At 43.7% G+C, this 26,364-nt stretch overlaps 2 protein-coding genes across 12 annotated transcripts in view; both read right to left on the bottom strand.

The window, feature by feature from the left end:
* Window positions 1–1,432: 1,432 nt before the first annotated feature.
* On the bottom strand, window positions 1,433–6,722 carry LOC128603146 (NADH-ubiquinone oxidoreductase chain 2-like). Of its 6 annotated transcripts, none has more exons than XR_008384977.1 (4): window positions 4,547–4,912; window positions 4,244–4,443; window positions 1,920–3,958; window positions 1,433–1,810 (listed from the first exon to the last, which is right to left on the bottom strand). XR_008384977.1 is itself a non-coding variant. In XM_053617374.1 (4 exons), exon 4 carries the CDS (start codon window positions 3,743–3,745, stop codon window positions 2,465–2,467), a length of 1,281 nt encoding a protein of 426 aa, XP_053473349.1. In that variant the 5' UTR covers window positions 3,746–3,958; window positions 4,244–4,443; window positions 4,547–4,766; window positions 5,999–6,722; the 3' UTR covers window positions 1,433–2,464. The 6 variants fall into 6 exon arrangements, 5 of the variants coding, with proteins under 5 accessions (XP_053473349.1, XP_053473350.1, XP_053473353.1 ...); XM_053617374.1 differs by adding an exon at window positions 5,999–6,722 and having other exon boundaries at window positions 1,433–3,958; window positions 4,547–4,766; XM_053617375.1 differs by adding an exon at window positions 5,390–5,984 and having other exon boundaries at window positions 1,433–3,958; window positions 4,547–4,766.
* A 2,506-nt stretch (window positions 6,723–9,228) lies between these two features.
* tjp1a (tight junction protein 1a) overlaps window positions 9,229–26,364 on the bottom strand; it is a 56,074-nt gene continuing 38,938 nt past the window's right edge. Inside the window, exons 17-29 of one of the 6 annotated variants that reach the window (XM_053616947.1) lie at window positions 25,038–25,120; window positions 24,435–24,645; window positions 23,319–23,419; window positions 21,744–22,070; window positions 20,922–21,062; window positions 19,582–20,202; window positions 18,329–18,414; window positions 17,866–18,075; window positions 17,479–17,558; window positions 16,992–17,385; window positions 16,683–16,900; window positions 15,100–15,243; window positions 9,229–12,713 (exon numbers count right to left, since the gene is read on the bottom strand). In XM_053616947.1, coding sequence (XP_053472922.1) covers window positions 12,619–12,713; window positions 15,100–15,243; window positions 16,683–16,900; window positions 16,992–17,385; window positions 17,479–17,558; window positions 17,866–18,075; window positions 18,329–18,414; window positions 19,582–20,202; window positions 20,922–21,062; window positions 21,744–22,070; window positions 23,319–23,419; window positions 24,435–24,645; window positions 25,038–25,120 — 2,711 coding nt within the window. In that variant the 3' untranslated portion in view covers window positions 9,229–12,618. The remainder of the gene's footprint in view (window positions 12,714–15,099; window positions 15,244–16,682; window positions 16,901–16,991; window positions 17,386–17,478; window positions 17,559–17,865; window positions 18,076–18,328; window positions 18,415–19,581; window positions 20,203–20,921; window positions 21,063–21,743; window positions 22,071–23,318; window positions 23,420–24,434; window positions 24,646–25,037; window positions 25,121–26,364) is intronic. The other 5 variants (XM_053616948.1, XM_053616952.1, XM_053616949.1 and 2 more) reach the window with 5 other exon arrangements.

Genomic DNA, 26,364 nt, shown 5'->3' with positions numbered 1-26,364 from the left:
CCGTATAAAGCTTCTTTTTTTTATTTTATTATGTAATTTAGCAACACACCTGAGAGAAATGTTGATATCCCTGATGAGTTTTTCTCATTTTCGCTGTCATTCTACCTTCATATTCAAATGAAAGACCTACATTTCCACTTGCTCTCTGAAGAAAACGTTAGCCTCAGCTGTTAGCTAGTTGCTTGGCATCCATCTTGATTTTCAGTTGCCTAGCAACAGTGTTCCCACACGTCCAGCGATAAAAACACACCTGGATGTAAAACTAATAATATTATAACACTATTACATGAACTAATATATAATATAATAATAAATAATTGTAAATATAATGAAAAATTATACGCATCTGCCATAACATTAAAACCACCTGCCTAATATTGTGTAGGTCCCCCTCACCTTGTGACACCAAAATAGTTCTGACTCATCGAGGCATGGACTCCACAAGACCTCTGAAGGTGTGAAGGTATCTGGCACCGAGACGTTACAGCAGATCCTTTAAGTCCTGAAAGTTGTGAGCTGGAACCTCCGTGGATCGGACTAGTTGGTCCAGAACATCCCACAGAGACTCGATCGGATTGAGATCTGGGGAATTTGGAGGCCGAATCAACACCTTGAACTCTTTGTCATGTTCCTCAAACCGTTCCTGAACAGTTTTTGCAGTGTGTCGGGGAGCATTATCCTGCTGAAAGAGGCCACTGATGTTAGGGAATACCGTTACCATGAAGGGGTGTACTTGGTCTGGAACAGTGTTTAGGTAGGTGGTACGTGTCAAAGTAACATCCACATGGACCCCAGGACCCAAGGTTTCCCAGTAGAACATTGCCCAGAGCATCACACTGCCTCCACCATCTTGCCTTCTTCCCATAGTGCATCCTGGTGCCATCTCTTCCCCAGGTAAGCGCCCACACACACACACACACCCGGCTGTCCACACGATGTAAAAGAAAACATGATTCATCGGACCAGGCCGCCTTCTTCCATTGCTGCATGGGCCACTTCTGATGCTCATGTGCCCGTTGTCGGAGCTTTTGGTGGTGGACAGGGGGTCAGCATGGGGACATGTGACCGTATATATATATAAAAAAATAATGCAATTGAGTGTTCAATAAAAATATATATATATTTTTAAAAAAAGGCTAAAAAGTTACATCAGCAGTTCAGAATTAATACAGCCCCCTTCCAAGCTGGAAAATAAGGTGAGAGTTTGTGGAAATAAATAGTTTGGAATGTTTTGTTGTTTTGTGTTTATTAGCAGATGAATGTCCAGGCCTGAAAGTAGAAGCATCAGCTCTTAAATGATGATCAGAGCACAAAGCACAAAGCGCACGGAGAGGAGCTCATCAAATTTGCATGGCAAAGAAGAAAGAAAAACACATAAATCACCCCTGAAGCTGGTGCGCAGAAACAACCGCCGGGAGCAGAGACACCTCAGTTGTGCTGTTATGTTTTAATGTTTAATTTAACATATTTACAGATTATAATCTTATACATACACACATTATACTTTTTTACATCAAGTTTTTTGCTTGAACAGATACATTGTTTTACGGATATATTTTTTGTTTATGCATATAATCAGAAGTATTTCTAATTTTAAATGATTTTAAATTGTAATACTTATTTCTGAGCCATTTAAATCTAAATCTATAACAACAGTCTATAGTATAAATAAAAAAATATTATTATTGTTATTATTATTACAGCAGTTCTACTCATGTTTATAAAGAGGCAGGTTTATTAGACATGAAGCTCTAATACGGTTAAAGAGGAACATTTCTGCAGCCCACATGGACACGTTTGAATTCATTTCCTGTACAGACAATAACAGATACTTAAAATAGGAAATGAACAGGAAATTTAATTTCAGTTTCATCCTTACGCTGGAAAACAATGATAATCATCTAAAGGCTTTAGCGTACGGTCTCGATCACTGTATCTTTAAATGAAGCCATCTGAATTCATGTCCCCTCTTATCTTCCTGCCCAGACTGCACACAAATATATCGATGAGGAAAGATAGACTATCTGTAGAAGATAAGGAAAAACCGGTTTGTGAAAGGAGCAGACGTCTCTCTCTGAACTCTGTACGGATTTTTTAGAAGGTTGCTGCTGAAATGTTTTATGAAGCTGCTTTTACACTTAGTGGGTTTTATTTTTCCCTCCACCACTGTTTACTTTTTTATAAATAATCCTACAGGAAGTGGCCACGACGAGGGGGAAATGAGGTGACTTTTTTGAGCTCCCAAAAATGTACAAAAAGTTCCACTTTAAAAAAAAAAAAAAAAAAAAAAAAAAAAAAAAAAAAGAAGCTCAGTGTGACATCACAAGCTTAAAAAAAAAAAAACCTAAACTTTTAGAAGTTGGAGGGCAATTCAGAAAAACAAAGAGGAGGACATGTGGATCCATTCCCAGTGCATTCCTGCCTTATGTTCAGTGTTCTATCCAGATCAACTCCAGATCTACAGTTAATCAGGAAGGAAAGAAAGAAAGTGGGGGAGGAAGGAAGGAAGGAAAGGAAGAAAGAAAAGAAAGAGGGGCGGAAGGAAGGAAAGGAAGAAGGAAAGAAAGAAAGAAAGAAAGTGGGGAGGAATGAAGGAAGGAAAGAAAGGAAGAAGGAAAGAAAGAAAGTGGGGAGGAAGGAAGGAAGGAAAGAAAGGAAGAAGGAAAGAAAGAAAGTGGGGAGGAAGGAAGAAAAAAGAAAGAAAGAAAGTGGGGGAGGAAGGAAGTAAGGAAAGAAAGGAAGAAAGAAAAGAAAAAGAAAGTGGGGAGGAAGGAAGGAAGGAAGGAAAGAAAGGAAGAAAGAAAAGAAAAAGAAAGTGGGGGAGGAAGGAAGGAAGGAAGGAAAGAAAGAAAGAAAGAAAGTGGGGGAGGAAGGAAGGAAGGAAAGAAAGAAAGAAAGAAAGTGGGGGAGGAAGGAAGGAAGGAAAGAAAGAAAGAAAAGAAGGAAAGAAAGAAAGGGGGGAGGAAGGAAGGAAGGAAAGAAAAAGTGGAAGAGGAAGGAAGGAAAGAAAGAAAGTGGGGGAGGAAGGAAGGAGGACAGAAAGGAAGAGGTGTAGGAAGGAAGGAGGGAAAGAAAGTAAGAAAGAAAAAAAGAAAGAAAAAGAAAGTGGAGAGCGAGGGGAGGGAGGAAGGAAGGAATAAATGAATAAATAAATGAGTGAATAAAGGAAATTTAAATAAAAGAAATGAAGGATAGAAAGGCGATGGGAAAATCCAACATGGAGGACAAAGGAAGAAAGAAAGGAGAAATGAAAAACCAACATGGAGGACAAAGGAAGAAAGAAAGGAGAAATGAAAATCCAACATGGAGGACAAAGGAAGAAAGAAAGGAGAAATGAAAATCCAACATGGAGGACAAAGGAAGAAAGAAAGGAGAAATGAAAAACCAACATGGAGGACAAAGGAAGAAAGAAAGGAGAAATGAAAATCCAACATGGAGGACAAAGGAAGAAAGAAAGGAGAAATGAAAAACCAACATGGAGGACAAATGAATGAAGGAATGAAGTAATTAATGAATAAAGGAAAAGAAAATAACAGAAAAGCAAATTAAAGGAAAGAAAGAAGAACAGAAAGCAGATAGGAAAACCAACATGGAGGACAAAGGAAGGAAGGATGGAAGGAATAAATGAACCTCTGGATCTTCGTTCAAGAATCATTTCCCCGTCGCTCTGCTTCTGAAATATTTTATAGATGATATAAATATTACAGCGGTGCATCTCTTCATACTGATCCTCAAACCGCTCCATTTCTCCTTAGCACTCCTCAGTTCTGTAACGGATCTAATCCCAGAGACCCAACAATACACTTCCCCGCTCAGCACCGCAGTACCGCGTGTGAACCTCTGGAACAGACACGTACCCATAAACACCTTCTTTATTTACACCATGACACGTTTACTCAAAGTCCTTCTAGTGAAGTCTGTACACAGCCGGCGGCCATCTTACTGACACTTAGTCATTCTGAGTCAGAGGAGACAAGGCTGTTACTTCCTGGAATGTGCAGAGACTCATAAATGGCTCTTAAAATAATGTGGTGTAAATAATGTGCTCTTTAACTAAACAAAAACAACAAATACATTTTTTTTTTGTTCATATCGCTCCAGAGCATGAATGTAAAAATTATTCTGCATGATTAACAGCAAAGCAAAGCATGCATCAGTGTACGACTATGATAGGATGGGTGTTTTCTGCTAACGTCTTAAACAACAAGACGATTGGCTCCTTTTACTGAGGGGCGGGACTTACCTAATACAGCCACCAGTAACCCAAACACAGCAGTGTGACTCGAACTGATTTTACCAGATGATTTTATGATGCTCAGCAGATTGATGAAGGTTTCATTTAGCACCAGGAGCATTCCTAAACACATCATAGCGTAGACTTTACCGTCAGGCAAAGGTCGGCAATTGCCTTGGGCCCCGAGCTACCAAGAGCCGCGCCAAACGCTGTATAAACATATGATTAAGAAAGTTTTATTTTCACTTTTTTTCGCTAATTAATGATGTTTTGCTAAAAATCCATACGCTAAAATGCCATCCGAATGCTTACTTTACAAGTGTATCGGGGACAGAAAGTCCAGGGCCACCTTTTGGTCCCCAGGGTAGTGGTGGCTTAGCGGTTAAGGCTCTGGGTTACTGTTCAGGGGCTTGAGCCCCAGCACTGCAAAGCTGCCACTGTTGGGCTCTTGAGCAAGGCCCTTAACCCTCTCTGCTCCAGGGGGCGCTGTATCATGGCCGACCCTGCGCTCTGACCCCGACTTCCTGACATTCTGGGGTATGAGAAGAAAAGAATTTACAGTTCTGTGACCAATCAAGACTCATTACTCATTATTGCTATTAATGCTAAATCTCGTATGCTGAAAATTTAAAACACTGAAATGAGAGCCCCATTCCTATATTTAGCATTTAGCCTAGGGCCCCAAAATCCACCTCTGTGATTTAAAAAAATGGACAAATTAAAACTTATATATATATATATATATATATATATATATTTATATTTATTGTGTAGCCTCCTTTTACAGCTCTCTCTCTTGCGCTCTCTTTCACACACACACACACAACACTATTGTGTTGCATTGTTTTGGAAATGCTATGTCGTGACAGGGACGGCACTAAAAACAGGTGATTTTTTTAAAATAATAGTGAAAGCGTGCCGGGGTTTTCGACATCCTTTCTCTGCCTGAGGCTTCTGTTGCGTCATTCAATGACAAAGGTGCAGTAATGACTCAACCTACGCCTCCGAGACACGGTGAACAGCACAGAGCCTTCACGCTGCGTCTTATTCAACTCCGTCTCAGTTCTTTACTTAAAGCAAGACAATTTCAGCTTTTAAAGAAACCTCTGTGTGTGTGTGTGTGTGTGAGAGAGAGAGAGAGAGAGAGACAGAGACCGAAAGCAGGACATGACGGCGTTAAGTCAGAACTTGGCCTAAAAACCAGGCGTAGGTTCACTCTGACTGGAATTAATCAGAAGAGAAGCTGAAGAGAGCGAAGTCAAGGTTGATTCTGGCAGCTAACAATAAAAGCCTTCACTTTCTAAGGCTTCGGAATCAATATTTTCCTTTTAATGACATTTCTAAGGAAGGAAAAAAGCGAGTCCTTCTGGCATGAAGAGTTGAAGTGCATGGATGAACCCTGATGTTGGTTTGACAGAGAGCTAAGCGCGCTAATATCACAGGGTTAGCATCAAGTTTCAAATGTCAAACGTTTAGCAGTTAATGTGGAACATTTAAAAGCTAAAAAAAAAAAAAAAAAAAAAAAAAAAAAGAGGTCACGGCCTTAAAATGTTAAAACGTTGCGAGCGTATGGAAGTTGGTTGCTAGGGTGTTGCTATGCTAATCCTGAAGGTTGCTAAGATATTCGATCTCGTTGCTAAAGTGTTGATAGGCTAACCCATCTGACTGCTAGGGTGCTGCTATGCTAACCCGACTGGTAACTACAGTGTAACTCTGTAGTTGCTATGCCAACCCAGTTGACTGCTATCGTGTTGCTATGCTAACCTAGTTGGTTGATATGATAGTCCATCTGGTCACTAAGGTGTTGCTAAGTGATTGTTAGGCTAACCCAACTGGTTGCTAGGATGTTGCTATGCTAACTCAGTTGGTTGCTAGGGCACTGCAAGGTGGTTGCTACTATATGATATTCCATCTGGTTGCTAAGGTGTTGCTAGGTGATTGTTAGACTAACCCAACTGGTTGCTAGGGTGTTGCTGTGCTAACCTAGTTGGTTGCTAGGGTGCTGCAAGGTGGTTGCTATGATAGTCCATCTGGTCACTAAGGTGTTGCTAAGTGATTGTTAGGCTAACCCAACTAGTTGCTAGGGTATGCTAACTCAGTTGGTTGCTAGGGAATTGCAAGGTGGTTGCTATTGTATGATATTCCATCTGGTTGCTAAGGTGATTGCTAGACTAACCCAGCTGGTTGCTAGGTGGCAACGGTGTTTAGGTAGGTGGCACGTGTCACATTGACTCCCACACTCCCTCCACCGGCTTGTTTTCTACCAACAGCGCATCCTGGTGCCATCACTTCCCCAGGTGAACAGCACACACGTACCTGTCCATCCACCTGATGTAAAAGAAAACGGGACTCATCAGTCCAAGTGACCTTTTGACAGTGGACAGGGGTCAGGGACAGGGGTCAGCACGGACACTCTACACCGGGGAGGGCAATGTTATCCGGAAAGGGCCGGTGTGGGTGCAGGTTTTCATTCTAACCGAGCAGAAGTCACACCTGAATCTATAGAAAGCCAAGATCAGCTGATTAAACAGGTGGAATCAGGTGTGACTCCTGCTCGGTTGGAATGAAAACCTGCACCCACACCGGACCTTTCCGGATAAGACTGCCCACACCTGTTCTACACAGCAGGGTGCCATGCACCGTGTGTTGTGACTCGTTCCACAGAAGCCCTTCCGTCTGTTTGACCTTTGCTGTCCTTGTGCATCGAGGAGCCTACACACCACACAACACACACCACACACCACACACACCACATCACACACCAGCATACCAAGACACCACAACACCCACCACATCACACTCCAAAACATCACAACACACCACACCCCAACACACCACACACCCCAACACACCACACACACACTCCACATCACACCACATCACACATCTCACATCACACAGACCGTGAGCATCCCACACGACTCGCTGATTCAGAGACTCTCCGAGTCACCTGGCCCTAACGATGTGGCCCTCGTTCATGTACAGCACCAGAGAGATGCACAACACACACTCGGGTGTCTTTAAAACCACAAACACACTTCAGTTCAGAAGTCTAAACTATAAAGCTGAGACTGAAACTCCAAAACACACCCCATCAAAAACTAACTCCAAACTCAACTGTAAAACTTCTCAATAAGCAAATTATAAAGAGAAAGCTCTAGTAACTCATTTTTCCATCCTTGTGAAGACACACACACACACACACACACACACACACACAGAGTAAATATGTCAACAATTACATTTAGATTTATTCATTTGGCAGATGCTTTCACGCAAAGCGTCAGTTCAAGTTAACTGACATTCCATCAGTCACTCCCACAACAGCTGCAGAAAATACTGCGTCTTTCATCTGTGACACAGATCAGTGCAGAGAGAGAGACGGGGGGGGAGAGAGGGAGAGAGAGACAGAGACAGAGAGAGAGAGACAGAGAGAGTGAGAGACAGAGAGGGAGAGAGAGACAGCGACAGAGAGGGAGAGAGAGACAGAGACAGGGAGAGAGAGAGAGAGACAGGGAGAGAGAGAGAGAGACAGGGAGAGAGAGAGAGAGACAGGGAGAGAGAGTGAGAGAGACAGAGACAGGGAGAGAGAGAGAGAGAGACAGAGAGGGAGAGAGAGACAGAGACAGGGAGAGAGAGAGAGAGAGAGAGAGAGAGAGAGAGAGAGTGAGAGAGACAGAGACAGGGAGAGAGAGAGAGAGAGACAGAGAGAGTGAGAGAGACAGAGAGATACAGAGAGAGAGAGAGAGAGAGAGAGAGACAGACAGAGACAGAGAGAGTGAGAGAGACACAGAGACAGGGAGAGAGAGACAGAGAGAGTGAGAGAGACAGGGAGGGAGAGACAGAGAGGGAGAGACAGACAGACAGAGAGACACGGAGAGAGAGAGAGATAGAGAGAAAGGAGATGAGGGAGAGAGAGAAAGGAGATGGAGAGAGAGAGAAAGGAGATGAGGGAGAGAGAGAAAGGAGATGGAGAGAGAGAGAAAGGAGATGAGGGAGAGAGAGAAAGGAGATGGAGAGAGAGAGAAAGAGAGAGAGAGAAAGGAGATGAGAGAGAGAGAGAGAGAGAGAAAGGAGATGAGAGAGAGAGAGAGAGAGAAAGGAGATGAGAGAGAGAGAGAGAGAGAGAGAGAAAGGAGATGGAGTTAGAGAGACAGAGGGAGAGAGAGATAGAAAGGAGATGGAGAGAGAGAGAGAGAAAGGAGATGGAGTTAGAGAGAGAGAGAGAGAGAGAGAGAGAGAGAGAGAGAGAGATTAAATGATTTGACTAGTTTCACATGGATAGTCTCTCTCTGGATGAGCGAAGGAGAGAGGGAAAGAGGGATTAATGAGTGAAACAGTGCAGTGTCTCAGCACTGTGCTCGGGCCTGCGGTCTCACACACACTCACACTCACACACACACACACACACACACCCCTAATCCACAAGTAGTCAGCATATCATCAGTAAGTGTTTGATTGATCAAATATCGCACGTTTAAATCACACACAAAAAAAGCAGGCAGCTCCAAAATTATTGGCACCCTCTGAAAAATAATCAAATAAAATAAAGTTTTCACAAACAAAAACCTTTTAATTAGTCTTATTTTCTCTCTAAAAGCAGACGTGACAAAATTAATGGCACCCCTTAAACAAAAATGCATATAACACTGAGGTAAGGAATATAAAACAGAAGAGGCCTCATCAGGTGAGTCAGCAGAGAGCGAGAGAGAGAGAGAGGGAGAGAGAGAGGGAGGGAGAGAGAGGGAGAGGGAGAGGGAGAGAGAGCGAGAGCGAGAGCGAGAGAATTGCTGGTCATTTGTTTGTTCCAGGACTGTGCATTACACCCATCTGCTTTACAGAATGAGTAGTGGTAAGAGAGCGCCCCCTGTCTCTGGACACATGGAACATACCGAGTTGCTCTCCTGGCCTCACAGTGTGTGACAGCAGCATGCACAGATGTCCTCTGGGGCAGGATAAAAAATAATAAATTAAAACAACAATAATTATTACTGTAATGTACATAACCAGATGTATTTTATTTATTTTTACAGTATTTAAGCATGGAATTACTGATGAAATAAATGCCCTGTATTTAAAGCAGCACTCGTCTGTCTGTTGCGTTTTTAAATATTTGACTCGACTGAGAGGAGCAGCAGGTCAGAGAGCCTCTCTTCATCACGCAGACTTCGAAGTCCGGATTTCACAAGATTTAACCTTAAAAGAGCGTTCAGGTGTAGATGTGGACACATCTGGCATGTACCTGGAGGTCACGTGCATGTATTCTCAGGAGTTGAGGAGGAGTCTCGATCTCGTCGTCCTTTAGACACTTGAGCATTTCCAGGACATTGCGTTAGGGGAAGGACTAGCATGCATGAAACACTTGTAGGCCCTGTGAAGACCTGGGAGATGAAAACATTACTAATTATTCCTTCCTTTCATTCGACCAAACAAAACGGAGAACGGAGAAGGTAATCGCGTCGAATTCATGTTCAAGTTTGTTGACGTTATAAACCGTATGTTTGTATTATATGGATGCATTTCCCCAAAACATAACATCCATCCATCTTCCATACCGCTTATCCTACAGGGTCGCGGGGAAACCTGGAGCCTATCACAGGGGGCATGGGGGGTACAAGGCGGGGTACACGCAGGGCACACTCACATACACACTCACACACCCGTTCATACACTATGGACACTTTGGACACGCCAATCAGCCTACCATGCGTGTCTTTGGACTCCTCCGAAGTACCCCGAGGAAACCCCTGGAGGAACACGCAAACTCCACACACACACACACACACACACACACACACACACACACAGGGCAGTGGAGTTTGCGTGTTCAAAGAATCGAACCCCCGACCCTGGAAGCGCGAGGCGAACGTTCTAACCACTAATCAATCCGCACGCCCTCTGAAACATACTGCCTGGTAACTAATACTTAAACGATACACAACTAATACGTAAACATTCAAGAACACAGTGTTTCCAAGTAGAACCCTGGAGCGAGGCCAGAAACCCTCAGACGTCTACGAAGCGTATCGGGCGTGCGCCGCAAAAATGGCAGGAAACACGTACATCTCTCACGAAACATATAAATAAGAAAATATAAATCTAAATAATCGGAACGTGTTTCCAGACAGTTTACTCGTCTTAAAGTTTAAAGAGATCGCTCCACGGACGGAATAGTGCTCGAAATACGCAAAAGACAACCTCGAGCGGCAAGATCGGTTTTTTATTTTTTATTTCTACTAGACAAGAATATCTCTTCGTCATCTGGATGTATTACGTGTTTCGATATCCTTTCTAGTCCATACACAAACAAAACAAAACAAACAAAAAAAAGACTTTTATTTGAAAAATGATTTTATTAATTGATATAATGGCATACCTGTATTGAAAAGAAGAAAAAGTCACGTGTGTGAAGATCTAATATTCAACTGAAGCAGTGTTATTTAAAAGGAAAAAAAAAGGATATATCTTATTGGTGTGCCATAAAAATAATAATAATAATAATAATAATAATAATAATAATAATAAACAATAATAAAATCATCTATTAGTAAAAAAATACATTTCAGGGCACGTAAACAGCGTTACAAATAACCGAGCGGAAGCAGAGCGACACACGTATCAGAGGCGTGTTTAACTCCAGGTGAGTATTTTCTTCTTGGTTTCAAAAGAAAGTGTAAAAACGTTGCGGTAAACGTTTTAAAAAAAACCAAACAAACAAAAAAACTAAACAAAAACAACAACAACAAAAAAAACCAACGTTTGGACATTAGTGTGGATAAACTGCCTTTAAAAAAAAACTGGAAATATTAATATTACTATCGAGTCACAAAGTTTGCGAGATATAACCGGAATATAAAGTTCATTTGCACTGCATTTATTTATTTATTTATTTATTTATTTTTTGCCTTCCTAAGTTTTTCTTTTCTTACAAAACCGTAAAGACGTTAAAAAAAAAAAAAAAAAAAAGAAATCATTTACAAACGAAGAACAAAAGGCCATGTTAGCGTTATATACAGCGGATTTTCTCTGCAGTGTCAGAATCGTGTGCATAGCAGATACACCCCGAGCTCTGTGTGTGTGTGTGTGTGTCCGAGTGTGTGTGTGTGTCTGAGTGTGTGTATGTGTGTTTCAGGTTTAAACACACTGGCAGAACTTCATTTTGTAGCTTTTATCGTATATAACTTAGAACAAAAAGACAACAGACAAAGTTGAAAAAAGTTGAATAAGGCATCGTTGCTTTAGCAGGAGTGTGTGTGTGTGAGAGAGAGAGAGAGAGAGAGAGAGAGAGAGAGAGAGAGAGACAGGGAGAGTGTGTGAGAGTGAGCGAGTGTGAGTGTGTGTGAGAGACAGAGACAGAGAGAGAGTGCGAGTGTGTGAGAGAGACAGAGTGTGTGTGCGTGTGTGAGGGAGAGAGTGTGTGTTGTGAGAGAGAGTGTGTGTGTGTGAGAGAGAGACAGACAGAGTGTGAGTGAGAGAGGGAGACAGAGAGAGAGAGAGAGAAACGGTGAGTGTGTGAGAGAGGGGGAGAGACAGAGAGAGTGTGTGAGACAGAGAGAGAGAGAGACTGTGAGAGAGGGGGAGAGACAGAGAGTGTGTGTGTGAGAGAGACTGAGTGTGTGAGAGAGGGGGAGAGACAGAGTGTGTGTGTGAGAGAGAGAGACAGAGAGAGAGAGAGAGAGAGAGAGAGAGAGAACAGGAGTCCTGAGTCTGGCGTGCATAGATGTTCACAGCGTGAGGAGGTTTGTGCTCCACCTCCAGAGGGCGCAGTTGGAAGGTTACTGTAGTGTTTGAGGAGGTTTTTGGGGAGATTTTGGGGAGATTTTGGGGAGCAGCACCGGTTCATCTCCGCGTTCTGTGCTGTTTCACGTACGATTTCTTTCCTTATTCCGAACGTCTGTGTCACACTCCGCCGCTTCTGTTTCTATTTCTACACTTCCTCTAATCCCTCCACACGTACTCTGTCTGTGTGTGTGTGTGTGTGTGTGTGTGTGTGTGTGTGTCACTTTGCTGAAATGGAATAAAGCTCAGTCCTCTTTATACAGCACAGTCACTCTAAATACTGAATTCAGCGTGCACACTGGAGAGTTCCTATCAGCAGTTCTTCTAAATCCTGGGGAAGGTGTGTGTTTCGTGTGCAGTCCAATGAGGAGATAAACGAGGAAGAGGAAGAGGAAGAGGAAGAAGGAAATGAAGAGAAACAGTACTCCACATCATGTCGTCTTTTCTCCAGAACTAAAATAACTCAAAAAATAAAAAGCACAGACATCCTTCATTTATTTTTTCCATTTCCGAAATGTTAAAGAGCTCACTTCACTAATGGCAGTGTGTGTGTGTGTGTGTGTGTGTGTGTGTGTGTGTGTGTGTGTGTGTGTAAAACAGCCTCCTCAGAAGTGGTCAATCAGCACAGACACGCAGTTCGCTCCAACCAAGTAGTTTGGATCTCCGGGAAGAGATTTATTCTGCCAGTTCTTGGGGTCACCTGGAGAGAGAGAGAGAGAGAGAGAAGAGAGAGAGGGAAGGGGGGGGGAGAGGAGAGAGAGAGAGAGAGAGAGGGGGAAGAGAGAGAGAGGAGAGAGAGAGGGAAGAGAGAGGGAAGAGATGGGGGGGAGAGGAGAGAGAGAGAGAGAGAGAGGGGAAGAGAGAAGAGAGAGGGAACAGAGAGAGGAGAGAGAGAGAGGAGAGAGAGAGGGAAGAGAGAAGAGAGAGAGGAGTGAGAGGGAAGAGAGAGAGAGGAGAGAGAGAAGGGAGAGAGGGGAGAGAGAGAGAGGGAAGAGAGAGAGAGAGGGAAAAGAGAAGAGAGAAAGAGAGGAGAGAGAGAGGGAAGAGAGAAGAGAGAAAGAGAGGAGAGAGAGAGGGAAGAGAGAGAGAGGGAAGAGAGACAGCGAGAGAGTGAGAGCGAGAGAGAAAGAGAGGTTGGATAGATAGATAGAGACAAGGAGGGATTGAAACAGATAGAGAGAGAAGACATGACGGACAGATGCAGAGAGAGACAGAAAGAAAGAAAGAGAGACAGAGATGGATGGATAGATAGGCGAGAGCAAGACAGAAATATAGAAGGTGAGAGATAATGTATTTTATAGACAGACAGATAAACAGATGGAGAATGAAACAGATACAGAGAAACAATGATAGAGGGAGAGAGGGGGGGGGGGAGAGAGAGAGAGAGAGAGAGAGAGAGAGAGAGAGAGAGAGGGAGAGGGAGAGAGAGAATGAGTAATCGAACTCCTCCCCTGCTGTGGCTTTTTTGGGTCATGATTTATAAATCACTCGAGTAAAACTCACCTGCGATCTCCAACACCACTCATACATCCCCCGTTTATCAGCACAAGTCATTAGCATACTCATTTGCATATTAAAATGACCAACAGTGAGAGAATGATTTACAAACGAGACACACAGTATCACAAACACAAAGGAAATCCTCCCGCCAATCAAAGCCTGTGGATTATCCACAACCCGTTTACCTGCGCTTCATCAGCAGGTACTTACAGCAAGAGATCTTTCTGAGATCATCTCCCTCTCTCTCACACACACACACACACACACACACACACACACACAGACTTCATTCCGCATTAATGAACACATTTACCTTGCGTCTATTTTAACTTCGACACGTTTTCTACAGACGAGAGATTAGAGAGGAAGGGGGCGGGGTTTCCATGATGTCAACGAATATCAGAAAGATGTCAATCATTCCAGATCCATGTGTCAATCAGCTTGGGGCCAACTGACATACGCAAGACTACCTTTTCCGTGTATTTTTGGGATGACGTGCGAAGCGGCACGTAATTAAAAGTACGTTTCTTTTGTGCGCACGTTTCCGTGGAAGGTGCGTCCGGCGAAACTGCCGTCCTTTCTCCCTTTCCCCCCCCCGTCTTCGTCCGGCGAGCTTTCATACCTCAGGTCGAAACTCATGAAAACGTATCGTTCGCAGTAACTAACTTCACTGTCGGAACGTTCGAACCAGGAAGTGGTGTTTACGGCGACGCACGCGGAGGACGGTCCAAACGGTGCGATTAAATAGAAGCGCTCTGGGAACGCTGCGCGACCGATCGGATCAGCGCGTCCCAGCTAATTGTGTAATTGTATAAAAACTCAACGCGTCGTTCAGCACCGTCGCAAACGGCGATCGTCGCTAATGTGCTAACAGTTCTACAGGGTTCCCTCCAGAAGGTTATTAGAGCTCTGCGAGAGGAAGATAAGTGTCTCCAGCTGGGCCTCGTGATGCCTCAAATCTCCGCTAGACTCGCTTCTCCATTTTGTAAATGAGGCATAATTAGCAGCTAATGCACAACTGGCAGCTAACTCACAGGCCAGTCTGCAATACAGCATACGAGAGAGAGAGAGAGAGAGAGAGCGAGAGAGAGAGCGCGAGAGAGAGAGAGAGAGCGCGCGAGAGAGAGAGAGAGCGCGAGAGAGAGAGAGAGCGAGAGAGAGCGAGCGAGCGAGAGCGAGCGAGAGAGAGAAAGAGAATGGAAGAAATCAGGAAAAGGAAAAGACTCCCCCTTGCCGCTGTAGGCACCTGCTAAAAAAAAAAAGGAAACAACAGAAAGGAGAAGATGGCGTCCAGTGGAATGCATGATGAGGTGAAAAGGTAAACATGCACAGACCCAAAGTGCTGAAAAAAAATGAATGAATAATAATAATAATAAAAGAAGAAGTCGTCATGTACGCTAAATGAACCACCAGCAGGAATATGAGCACATGACAGTAATGGAGTAGAAGAACAAAATCACCCGGTGAAAACCGGAAGCAGCTGCGCTAACGGGAAAACAAGCAACGTGATGAAACAGATTTTGCCCCGTGAGCAGAGCAGAGCCACCCCGGTGCCCCAAAAGCAGAGAGATTGGAGAGCGGCGTACCCGACGAGGAGTCGGAGGATTTTAGAGCAAAAGACCAACCATCAGGAGTCATAGACGCACAGTGAGGAAGACGCAGCTCCACCGGCTTCAGGAACTTCAGACCATGTGGACCGCACATCACCAGCGGGCTCAGCAGGGTTTCACCTACACACACACACACACACACACACACACACACACACACGGTGTTTAACACAAGTCCTGTTCTCTTCTCCAATCCTCATTTTAATGTCTTCAGTCTCGAAATATTATGTTAATTAAAAATTAGAACATTATTATTATTATTATTATTAATAGTATGAAGAAAGCACTGTTTTTATAATAATAATAATAATAATAATAATAATAATAATAATAATAATAACAACAACGTCATAGGACAAATAATATTGGTTAAAAAGCAACAGTAATAAAAAATATTGTTTTAATAATAATGGAAATGTTATTGTTTTGAAAAAAATACAATAGTAATAATTAGTTTTAATAATAATAATAATAATAATAATAATAATAATAATAATAATAATAATGCTATAACCATCAAAATCATAATACTAACATCATCAAAACACTAACAATAATGCAAGATTTATTTAATAATTATAATATATGCTTAATATAAATACTTCTGAAAACTACACCAGTGATAAAATTAATAAAATATTGTTGCTAAAACCATTCAGCATTGTTATTGACAAGGACATGCTCACCATTCTTAATATTTGTTATTATTAATACATTTTGCAGCAATAAGATCATCATCATCATCAGTATAAATGTTTTGTGCAAGAGTCAGTAGTACACTAGCACGAATATATTAATCCTGGAACCGAATGGATACCCAGAATCAGAACTGGGCCGATACCAGCAAAAAAATGTAATAAAAATAAATACTTCTTGTCTCGAATATTGAAGAAAGAAAAAAAACAAACAAACAAAAAAACCCCCAAAACAAATAAAAACCCAGAACAATGAAAGTGATCTGATCCTGTAAGAGACGGAAAAGGGTGGCGCTGGGTTTGTAAAAGCGTGAAAGCTGTGGTTTTGTGCAAGTCGTGTTTTTGGCTATAATTTTTTTTTAAGAGCTTCAGCTGAAATAAATCACTTTATAGCACGTAATTTAGAAAAAAGAAAAAAAAAAAGGAAAAAAAAAAGAAAAAAAAAAAAGATCGGATGAGTATCAGTGTTTTGGTTTCGTTCCTGGGAAAGAAAGAGTGGTATCGCGTATAATAATAAATAATCATTTCTTTACACTTTGATGCATTAAAAGAAAAATGAACGCAAAAAACAAGCGCGTGTGTGATATAATTCAATTATTTGTCGGCTTTATTTATTATTAATTCCACTGGCATCCACTAGGGGGAGTCACAACATCATGAGCTGTAATCAGTGCGTTTCACTGAGTTGCTCTGTGTCAATAGTTGGAATAAATAATTATACAGCGTTTAAGCAGGACTGAGGCAAGACTGAAGCAGCTCAGCAATAATAATAATAATAATAAAAATAATAAAAATTAGGAAGTAGACACTGATTGTATTATTATTATTATTATTATTACTGATGATGATGATGACTATAATTACCTTTCTCCTTGTCGAGTGGTGGCAGGATGCTGTTGTCCCGACACACTTTGAAATAGATCTCCTGCTCAACACCTTCGGGAATTGCCCCCTGGGGTATTATGATGCTCACACCCGTCTCAATGGAGCTCAAAACCCCGCCGTTCGAGTTGAAGACGCCTCGCGCCGTAGCGACGACAGTGTGCATGTCGTCATCGTCGTCATCCTCCAGAGCGCTGGGGCTGAGGGAGAAAAGGGGGGGGGGGGGGGGGTTTAGAGAACACTCACTAAACCTGATTTAACTCAAATTTACACTGAACTCTCATCTCAGACCTGACAGGGATGGCCTTGGGCACGGCGTTGACGTTGTTGTTGTTCTGGTATTTCGGCGCGCGGGTTAACGTGTCGATCCCGCCGTCCTGACCCGTCGGCTGTGTTTTAGCCGGGCTGCTCGACGGCGCTTTGACCGTGGTGATGTTGGGCAGGAGGTTGTGGTTAAACTTGGGGCTGTCGAATTTGCGCTCGAAGGGCCGCGCCGAGGCCGTGTAAGGTTTGGGGATGTTGTAGCGCGTGTAGCTGGAGGAGGGCGGAGGCGCGCCCGTGGTGCCGTTCACGGGAGATTTCTCGGGGAAACTCTTCTGGGGGAGGTAGGAGTTCTGCACCGTGTCCTCACGACCCGGGGGCTTGACTTTGGGAGAATTGAGAGGTTCTGGAGGAGGAGTGGGCGCTAGAGAGCGAAAGAGAAACGGTATAAAAAGATATCGGACTCATTTAATTAATAAGAAAGGAACCGAGTGTAGTTCAGTAGTTCAACTCTTACCAGCAGGTTTGGGTAGACAAGGGGGCGGAGCAACTGGGGTTACCTGGGGAACAGGACTGACCTTCTCCAGTGACTCAGTCCTAATAAAAACACACAAAGTTGTCTCAGATTAACAGAACATAAGATTTTCATTCTTCAGGAAGCACTCTATCCCGGGAATAAACCCTGGATGCAGCATCAGCCTATCCCACAGGACGCTGCACGCTCTCAATTTTAAAATAATTATGTTCACGTTGGTCGAGCTGAATTTCATGGAGCGTTTAATAAATCTCCGTTATGAAAACCTCGGCTCGGATCAAAAACTCAAAACGATGCACATGTTTGCTTTCTTGGTGAAAAAGTGCGTGTGTGTGTGTGTGTGTGTGTGTGTGTGTGTGTGTGTGTTACCTGGGATAGCTGTTCTCTGGCTGGCTCGGTGGTTGTGCCGGTTTGCTCACAGCCTGCGGTTGTGTTTGTGCAGGAGGTTTGGTGTCAAAGCTCCGGCGATCGAAGTAGGACAGCTGCTTCCTGTAGTACTCCTCGTCCTCGTCGGGGTCGTAGTGATTCGCCCGAACGATGTCGCTGGGTCTCGACTGGGGCTGCTGGGGCTCGGGGGCTCTGTGTGTGTGTGTGTGTGTGTATGAGAGAGACACTTCTGAGTGAAAGCAGCATTTATTTAAAAGCATTTGCAGAACTCAAACACCACAGGGGGGCGCCCTATAATAATAATAATTCCCGAGTTAATTAAAACCAGCCCTGAGGTATTAATTTACATCAGAACGCAGGTCATATGATGATAATTAGACCGCATTAATCTGAATTTATAATACAGCCTAACTGCAACATTAAAGCTGCTTCCGTTCCTCTTTACCTGAAGGTCTTCTCTTGATCAAGGCTGTTCAGCGAGTTGGCTTTGGGCACGGAGGCTGCTCCTGGTTTAGGGACCATGTCCACTGACTGATGGAGACGGAGAAGAAACGTGTAAAGAAAGATGAGAAAGTCAGAGTACTTTGTTATATTTTCAGAAAGGGACGTGAGGCAGGATTGGGCAATCTCCAGCAATAATTACAACGACTAGGACACCTTAAATGTTAGTACAGACTCGGGCTTTGTTCCTGCGATCACGTCCTGAGCATTGTAAAGTGGCCAAATGCTTTGTTAAATTATCTGTAGCTGGAGAAGTCGAGATAAGAGTCAATGGGAACAAAAACAGCACTTAGGCTACCGGTCAAAAGTTTGTGGACGCCCGACTGAAATGTTTCTCGCGATGTTAAAAAGCTTTTGATCTGAAGGTGTGCGATTAAACGTGTGAAATCGGTGGCGTAGATAAAAATATAATCGCGCCGACGTATTCGCTTCTTTCATTAGAAAACTAACATTTTATTTACAAAAAAATCTCTTTTTAAACGGACGGCTCGGAGAGAAATGTTCCGAAAAGCAGGCGATAAGAGTCCGGCGTCGGTGTGAACTCCTTTAATACTGTTTAAAAAGCATCTCAGGGAAATTCCTCAAGAAATCGGGTGAGAAAACACCGAGAATACATTTCTGGAAATTCTCGGCAGAAAGCTTTGAAGATGCTAAAATACTCAATTATTTAGATTTATTTCGGATTATTTTAATTACAACATAATTCCCCTAGGTCCGTTTGGGTTACTCCGGAGTTTTGATGACTTTTTTATTATTATTATTATAAAACGTGGGGAAAATAAATAGATAAAGAACGAACGAGTGTCTAAACTTTTGAGCGGTAGTGTGTAGGGATGGGCTGATACGATAAAATAAATAAATAAATAAGCCCCCGATTCTTAAAGATGTTTTTTTTCAATACAATACGTTTACTCACAAACTGACAAAAAAAACCACGAACACTACTCGATGATAACTTTACTTACTGTCTACAAAAGTAAATGTACTCCTTTTTTTTTTATTTTTTTAAATAGTTAACGAATATTTACATTTTCTGGCCGCAACGATCACGAAGACGAAACAAAAAAACCCTCCGTGAAGTCCTGTACGCATCGAGTACTGCTGATCTCCCTCAGGGGTGTGTAAACTTTGGCACTCTACACGGCGGTGATTTGTAAAGAGTGGTGTATAAGTTAGTATTGTTAGTAAAGCGCTCACTCTTAGCGTGGTGTCGCTGTTCTCTTTGGCGCGGTCCACAGACACCGAGCGCTTGTTCTCGAACATCTTCACCCGAGTCAGGACCGACCGCGGCTTCATCGCCGGGTCTTCCCCTGCCTCCGGAGGTGGGGGTGGGAGGGGCTTGTTTACCGGCTCCGGCTCTGCTGGGAGGGTCTCGATTTTGGGAGGGGGCGCGGTGTCCGAGTTCACGTATCCTCTAGGCTGGGTGGGCCTCAGGGGAGGCGCGGCCTCGTAATACTGTTTCGGTGGCTCCGGAGAGCGAGACGCGGGCGGATGGAGGGGTTCCTGGTCGTAACGCGTGGGTGCGACGGTGGGCGGGGCTTCGTCGTGACGGACAGGCGAGGGGGACGGCTTCCCGTAGCGCGGTCGCGCCGGGCTGTAGTCGCCTTGTCGCTCGTATCCAGGCCACTGATCGTGCGAGTTCGAGTCGTAGTTACGAGACTTGGCTTCGGCGTAAGGACCGTCGTAACGGTACGGCTGGTGATCGTAATCCCCGTACGCCGGCTCGTCCTGGTAAAGCGGCTGCTGGGAGTTGTAAACAGTTGGCTGCTTTAACCCGGGGCTCGTGCGTGCTGCCGGGTCGTCGCCGTACTTTATCTGCTGATAAAAAGAAAAACGATCACGGATGAGCGACCTCGAACGCGCAACAAATACTGTAGCACTTATGTAGAATTGAGCACGTCAGAAACCGAAGGCGGTTATAATACGCATTTATGGCTGAAGGATGAAGCTTTAGAGTCAGAGGAAGGAAAGACCTGCAATAGAGGAGACTAAGAGGGGCTGTTATCATCATCATCATCATCATCATAAACACGTTAACAAACCCGGAAGCAAGAAAGAAAGAGAAATCTCATATTCCATCAACACAAAAAAGAAAGAAAAAAAAAAAGATTAGACCAAAATACGAAAGAGCGTCAGGCGGAATGAAAAAAAAAAGCCTTTTGAGAAGTAGCCTTTAAGCGTGAATATCGCATAATCTACGCCAAGAACAAGGAACAAGGCTACGTTTCAAAGTCGCTATGAGAGGAGAAAAAACATGAACGGGAAGAAACACGTCACCGATCACTGTATAAATAAATCCACAGCGTTTTGAGTCAGTAACAAGAGTCATGCAAAACTGTGCAAGCTTTAAAAAAAAGCCTCATACACTGCTGTTTCACACACACACACACACATGCACACACAAGCATGCATGGAGTGGATTCAAATGCAGTGCGCATGCCAGAAAATAAATAAATAAATGAATTAAAAAGAGATCGAGAGAAAGCACCAGGCTGTAACCATGCCCCGATTATGCGGCCCGGTGGCTTGGGAGGTACCTTGGGCTCTGATTGGCTGGGCTCGGGAACCGGGGGCAAGATGGCCGCCCCCGGTCCGGCTCCGCCCTCCGCCGAACTCAGAAGCGCTACATTAAGGTGTGCAGCGGGGGGCGCTGGCTCAGGAAGAGCGGGATCTGCTTTCTGTGAAGGTGGTCACAAACGTTTAATACAGCATGCTCACGTTAACTCCCGCACAGCTGCAGTCCTCATTTATTATCCATCGTTTCATTAACATAATCAAACATTTATCGTTTATCATTTATTAAAAGGGAGGTGAGGTGAAGGAAACCACGCATGCAACCAGTCGTGCAAAATCTACGAATGGACGACAGCTTTTATCCGTTTAGATTTACTGATCAGAGTTTAATTCTAGCATGTGGTACATTTGTGGGGGTTTTTTTTTTTTTGGCATTTCATGAGACACTGAACACGGAGATAAATACACACTACGTATATACTGTTTAACACAGACTCATCAGTCACGCACGTTAAACTGACATCGTTCGGATAAATACGGCTCAGATACAGCAACCGACGCGACGGCGATTCGATCCACCGCAGACGACGAGGACGACAACATCGATGAGGAAAAACAACAGGACTGACCGGGTCAGGAGTTACAATTAAACATTCAGGAGGAAAAAAAAAAAAACACAAAAACAACAACAAACAACGACGAAAAACCACCACAACAGACTTAATAGATAACGTCAGGTATTGCTTTGATATTTTCTGGGTTCATAATCGCCTCCACATGCCCTTCCTGAGACACAGCATGGCCTCCAGGCAGCAGGGGAAGTGTGCGGCTCTGAGAAACGCTACCTGGTGTGACAGGGGCGTGTTTTTGAAGGCGGCCGGATCGATGCGCGCGAGGGCGTCGTAGCTGGGCGGAGGCTGTTCCACGACGGGTTCCGAGGACCGGCTGATGGCCGGAGCGTGGCGCGGCAGCACGTCGTCGTTCAGCGGCTCGTCGTTCAGCGGCTCGTCCAGCTCGTGGTCGGTGTAGGTTCCGCCCTCGGTGTCCGTGTCCTCGTAGTCGGAGGTGTGCCGGCTGTCCGTGCTGTACATGCTGTACTCGCTGCCGGGGGCCGACAGGTACGACAGGCGGTCGTCGTGAATGTCCAGATCGTCTTCGGACGCGCCGTCCGCCTGGGAGAGCGGAGGAGAGAGAGAGAGAGAGAGAGAGAAAAAAGAGGGAATGAGAAGGTGGGGAAGAAGAGTGAGGAAATGAGGAAGAGATAAAAGGAAGGAGGGGGAAGGAAAAAGAGGACAAGAAAAATACAGCGAGGAAACAGAAGGAGGAAGAGAGGAAAGGAAAGGCAAGGCGGAAGGAAAAAAAGAGGAAAAGAGAAGAAGAGAGGAAAAGAAGGAGGGAGTGAGTAAATAGAGAAGAGCAGCAAGGCGGAGACGAAAATACAAAGGAGGGGAGAAGGAAAGAAAAAGAAGGAGGGAGAGGTTAAAGGAGGAAAAAAAAAGGAGGCAGAGAGAAAAAAGACAGTGAAGAAAGAAAAACGAGGAAAAGAGGAAGAGGGAGAAAAAGAAGGAGGGAGAAGCGAAACGAAGAAAAGAGAAAGAAAGAGGGAGAAGAAGAATGGGGTAAAGAGGAAAAAATACATTGAGGAAAGAAAAAGGAGGAAATGAAGAGATACAAAGAAGGAGGGAGATGTAAAAGAAGGAAAAAGAGGATGAGGAAAAATACAGCGAGGAAATGAAAGGCGGAAAAGAGGAGTGGGGACGTAAAAAAGGAAGAGAGAAAGTACTTGGAGGAAAGGAAGAGTGGGGCAAAAAATTTGCAGAAGGAAAAAAAAAAAAATGAGGAAAGGGGAGAAAAGAAGTTTGAGGCAGAGACAAACAAGGAAAAGGAGGAAAAGAAGAAAAAAGGAGGAAAATGGGAAGAGAAAAAGAAGGTGGGAGAGGTAGGAGGAGGAAAAAGAAGGGAGGCAGAGAGAAAAATACAGTGAAGAAAGAAAAGTAAGGAAAAGAAGAAGGTGCCAGAAGCGAAAAGAAAAGAGAGAAAGAACAAGAGAGAAGAAGAGTGAAGAAAAATGAGGAAAAGAAGTAACAGAAGAAGAAAAGGGAGGCAGAGAGAGAAAATATGGAAGGGGCGGAGCAGGAGAAGTAAACGGCAAACAAAGAGAAAAGGAAAGGAAGTAAGGAGAGGAAAAGAGAAACAGAGGGAGGAAAATGGTGTAAAGAAGAAGAAGAAAAAGAAGGAGAGAATCCAAAAACCGAACAATTTAGGTGGGAAAGGAAAGAGAAAGTTGGGTTGAAGTTTGAGACACAGGACGGCGGTGAAGCTGCTGTCAGTGTGAACAGAACATTCACGACGTCATCATCAGCCGGAATAAACCAGAATAAACCCGTATGCAGTGGAGAGCGGTTCATCACGAGCCTCACCTTCCCCTCAGATACCCAGACCAGCTGATTCTGCTGCTGCTGGATCGTCTCCTTCAGCGCACCGTACCAGCCCTCGTTCATGTTGTTCATGTTTATGGTGGCTGCAGAGAGAGAGAGAGAGAGAGAAAGAGAGAGAGAGAGAGAGAGAGAGAGACACAGAGAGGAGAGACAGAGAGAGAGACACACACATGGAGACAGACAGAAAGAGAGAGAGAGAGAGAGACACAAAGAGGAGAGAGACACACACAGAGACAGACAGAAAGAGAGAGAGAGAGAGAGACAATGATCTATATACTACAGTCCAGTGAATGCACAAAGATGAGATGAGGATTGTGTGCACTAGGGGGCGGTGTTGTATTGGCTAAACTACAATATTTTAAAAAATCAGAGAGAATGTGAAGACGAATTAAATTGGACGATGAAATATCGACATAGTGATTAATGTTATCACAATATACTTTTTTTTTTGCAGAAACATGGTGCATTTAAAAAAAAAAAAAAACAAACCCTTTATTTATTAAATAATTAGACTCTGGAAGCAGCTGATGTAAAATGTTGAAAACTTTTAAATGAAAGATTTTTCCCGCTCATTCTCGGCGCCAATTTATTTTTCAATAAATTAAATTAAGAATAAGTTAATTAATTAATAGGTGAAATAAAATCAAATATAAAAACAAACAGATGTAGTAAAAACACCATCAAACTAAAAGGGTATGTTTTTAAATGCTGGGTTGTTTCTTTCCGAACCTGCACACGTACACGTGCCCACTTTTATTTCAGTACTTTTTATTATTTTATTTGAAACGTTTCCTCCGTTTCCCTTCCCTTGGATCTCTTTAATTAATTAACGATGAAACATTAAAGCGTTCTTAGCTGAAGCTTCACCTTGGATTCAGTTTTATACACTGGAACAATTAAATTCCCTAAAAATCAAATCAATAAATCTGTTGTTTTTTTTTTTTTTATAATCCAGCCTATATTTTTTATTTCTCATATGCGTGAGGAACTCGTTATTCGTTACTGAGAGTGTTCTCAGTAAACTGCTGTAACTTTCCTTAATGGTAAGAAATGTAAACTTTACTTTGGGTAAGATCATCTTATATCTCCTGTGCTCACCGGTGAAGAGGTGGTGGTTGTTCTTCCTCAGCTTGAGGGCGCGCTCGTACAGCTTCCTAGCGCTCTTCCTGGACTCGGGACACAGCCTCGTCCTCATGTTCTTCACACCCTGCTTACTGTCGGGGTTCAGGAACACCACGATGGGGTACCACTGCGCGTAGTTCAGCCTGTCCACCGCGTTGGGGGTGATGTCCAACACCGCGTGTTTATCCTGCGCACACACACACACACCGATTCAAACAGTTTTCCACAAAAAAAAAATTAAATAAAAGTAAAAAAATCAAACGAAATCGAGCATTTCTGGCCGCAACATTCGTTTAAATGAACAGACTGACGGAGACCGTACAAAGCTCCGCCCACAAATCGGTAGACCCGAAAGTCCAGGAGGAGGAGCTGCACCCGATCCAGCACCTCCTACATGGTTAGCAGTTTGGGTTGAGCTTTTAGAGGAGGAGCTGGATCAGGTCTAGCTCCACCCCTCTGGATTTCTGCAGCGAGGATTCTTTCTTATAAACAGCATAACGTAATAATTTAAACAAGCCCTCCGGGCGCAATTTAAACCGCGGCAGAGAGAGCTGTATTGCTCATCGCTCGTACGCTCACCTTATCGATGATCTGCTTGATGGTGTGAAGGCGGATAATTCCGGAGCTGCGCTGATCCGTTCCTGCGTCTCGGGGCTCGCTTTCTACAGCACGAGGCACGCAAAAAACACACACACACACACACACCGTTACACGTTAAAACACCGCAACCGCTGGCGCTCGTGTTTCGGCTTGGCATCCTCAGAGAGACGCTGTCCTCTCACACCGCTCTACGATCTTACAATAGATCTGCTTTAAGGTTAGGAGTGAGAGAAACAACAGGACCGGTCTGGGATCAGCCGAATAAGGGGCAGCTTCCACACCCACAAAACCCCCATAACCACCCAGACACACCAAACCACCCTGACACACACACACACACACACACACACACACAGAGCGAGATCAGAGCTGATGAAGGTGCACATGCGGAAGCATACACGATTTGGATGCAGCCAGACCTCTTGTCTGCTGTGTGTATACATTTCATGCTCCCTGAGCACTACTTCGAGTGTGTGTGTGTGTGTGTGTGTGTGTGTGTGTGTGTGTGTTTAATATTCTACATGGCAAGAAAAAGAGTTTAGCTGAAGCAGCCTAGTTTAGGATGTTACTACGACAGATTTGATCCTTATTAGTTCATTTGTCCAATATGAATCAGAGTGAAATTGATTCTTTTGCGATTTGGTTTGGTTTAAGTTCACACTGCGCACCATTAGTCGAAAGAAAAATGGGGGGATAAATAAATAATTGGCTGAGGAGCGTGAAGGGCTGATAACGTCCTCGAAAAAACTCTTTCATCCATTCGTTAGAAAGGCCGTGATAGAAAGAGGTAAAGACAAACCTTTCTGGAGCGTACGGAGGAATCGCAAGAATCACTCGAGCACAGAGCCGGTGCTATATAAATGATTCGGTAATTATATAAAACGACTCGTTTTAAACGTTTTGCGTATTCTGTGCTTCTGATGCACACGTGGCATTTCTGGAGCTCTACGGCGCTGTGCTTTGGCTCAGTTCAGCAGCTCACATACACTAAATAAATAAATAAATAAATAAATAAATAAATAAAATGCTCGATTCACTTCCTGTAGCGAATCGAATCAGAGTCAAATCGCTTTCTCTACTAGAGCAGGATTTAAAAACTCCTAAGCTTCCCGAAGAGTCTTCAGTCTTGAAAGGGGGCTGAAAGTCTGTAGGGGGGGGGGGCACTAATTTATAACAAGGTCAGTTTCTGTTTCATCGAACGATCCATTTAATGAAACGACTGAGCAGTAAGCGAACCTCTTTTCCCAATCGTTTATCCACACACCTTTTCATACAAACCATGCAATCCTTAATAAGCCAAGCTGTA

Source organism: Ictalurus furcatus, chromosome 27 (assembly GCF_023375685.1).
Source record: "Ictalurus furcatus strain D&B chromosome 27, Billie_1.0, whole genome shotgun sequence".
Taxonomy (NCBI): Eukaryota; Metazoa; Chordata; class Actinopteri; order Siluriformes; family Ictaluridae; genus Ictalurus; species Ictalurus furcatus.
Note: the sequence above shows the minus strand (reverse complement) of the source record. Positions and strands in the feature narration are given on the sequence as shown.

Bases quoted from the DNA above. Each gene is read 5' to 3' on its own strand.
- LOC128603146 (XM_053617374.1), bottom strand. From the start codon at position 3,745: ATGGAGCGGTTTGAGGATCAGTATGAAGAGATGCACCGCTGTAATATT.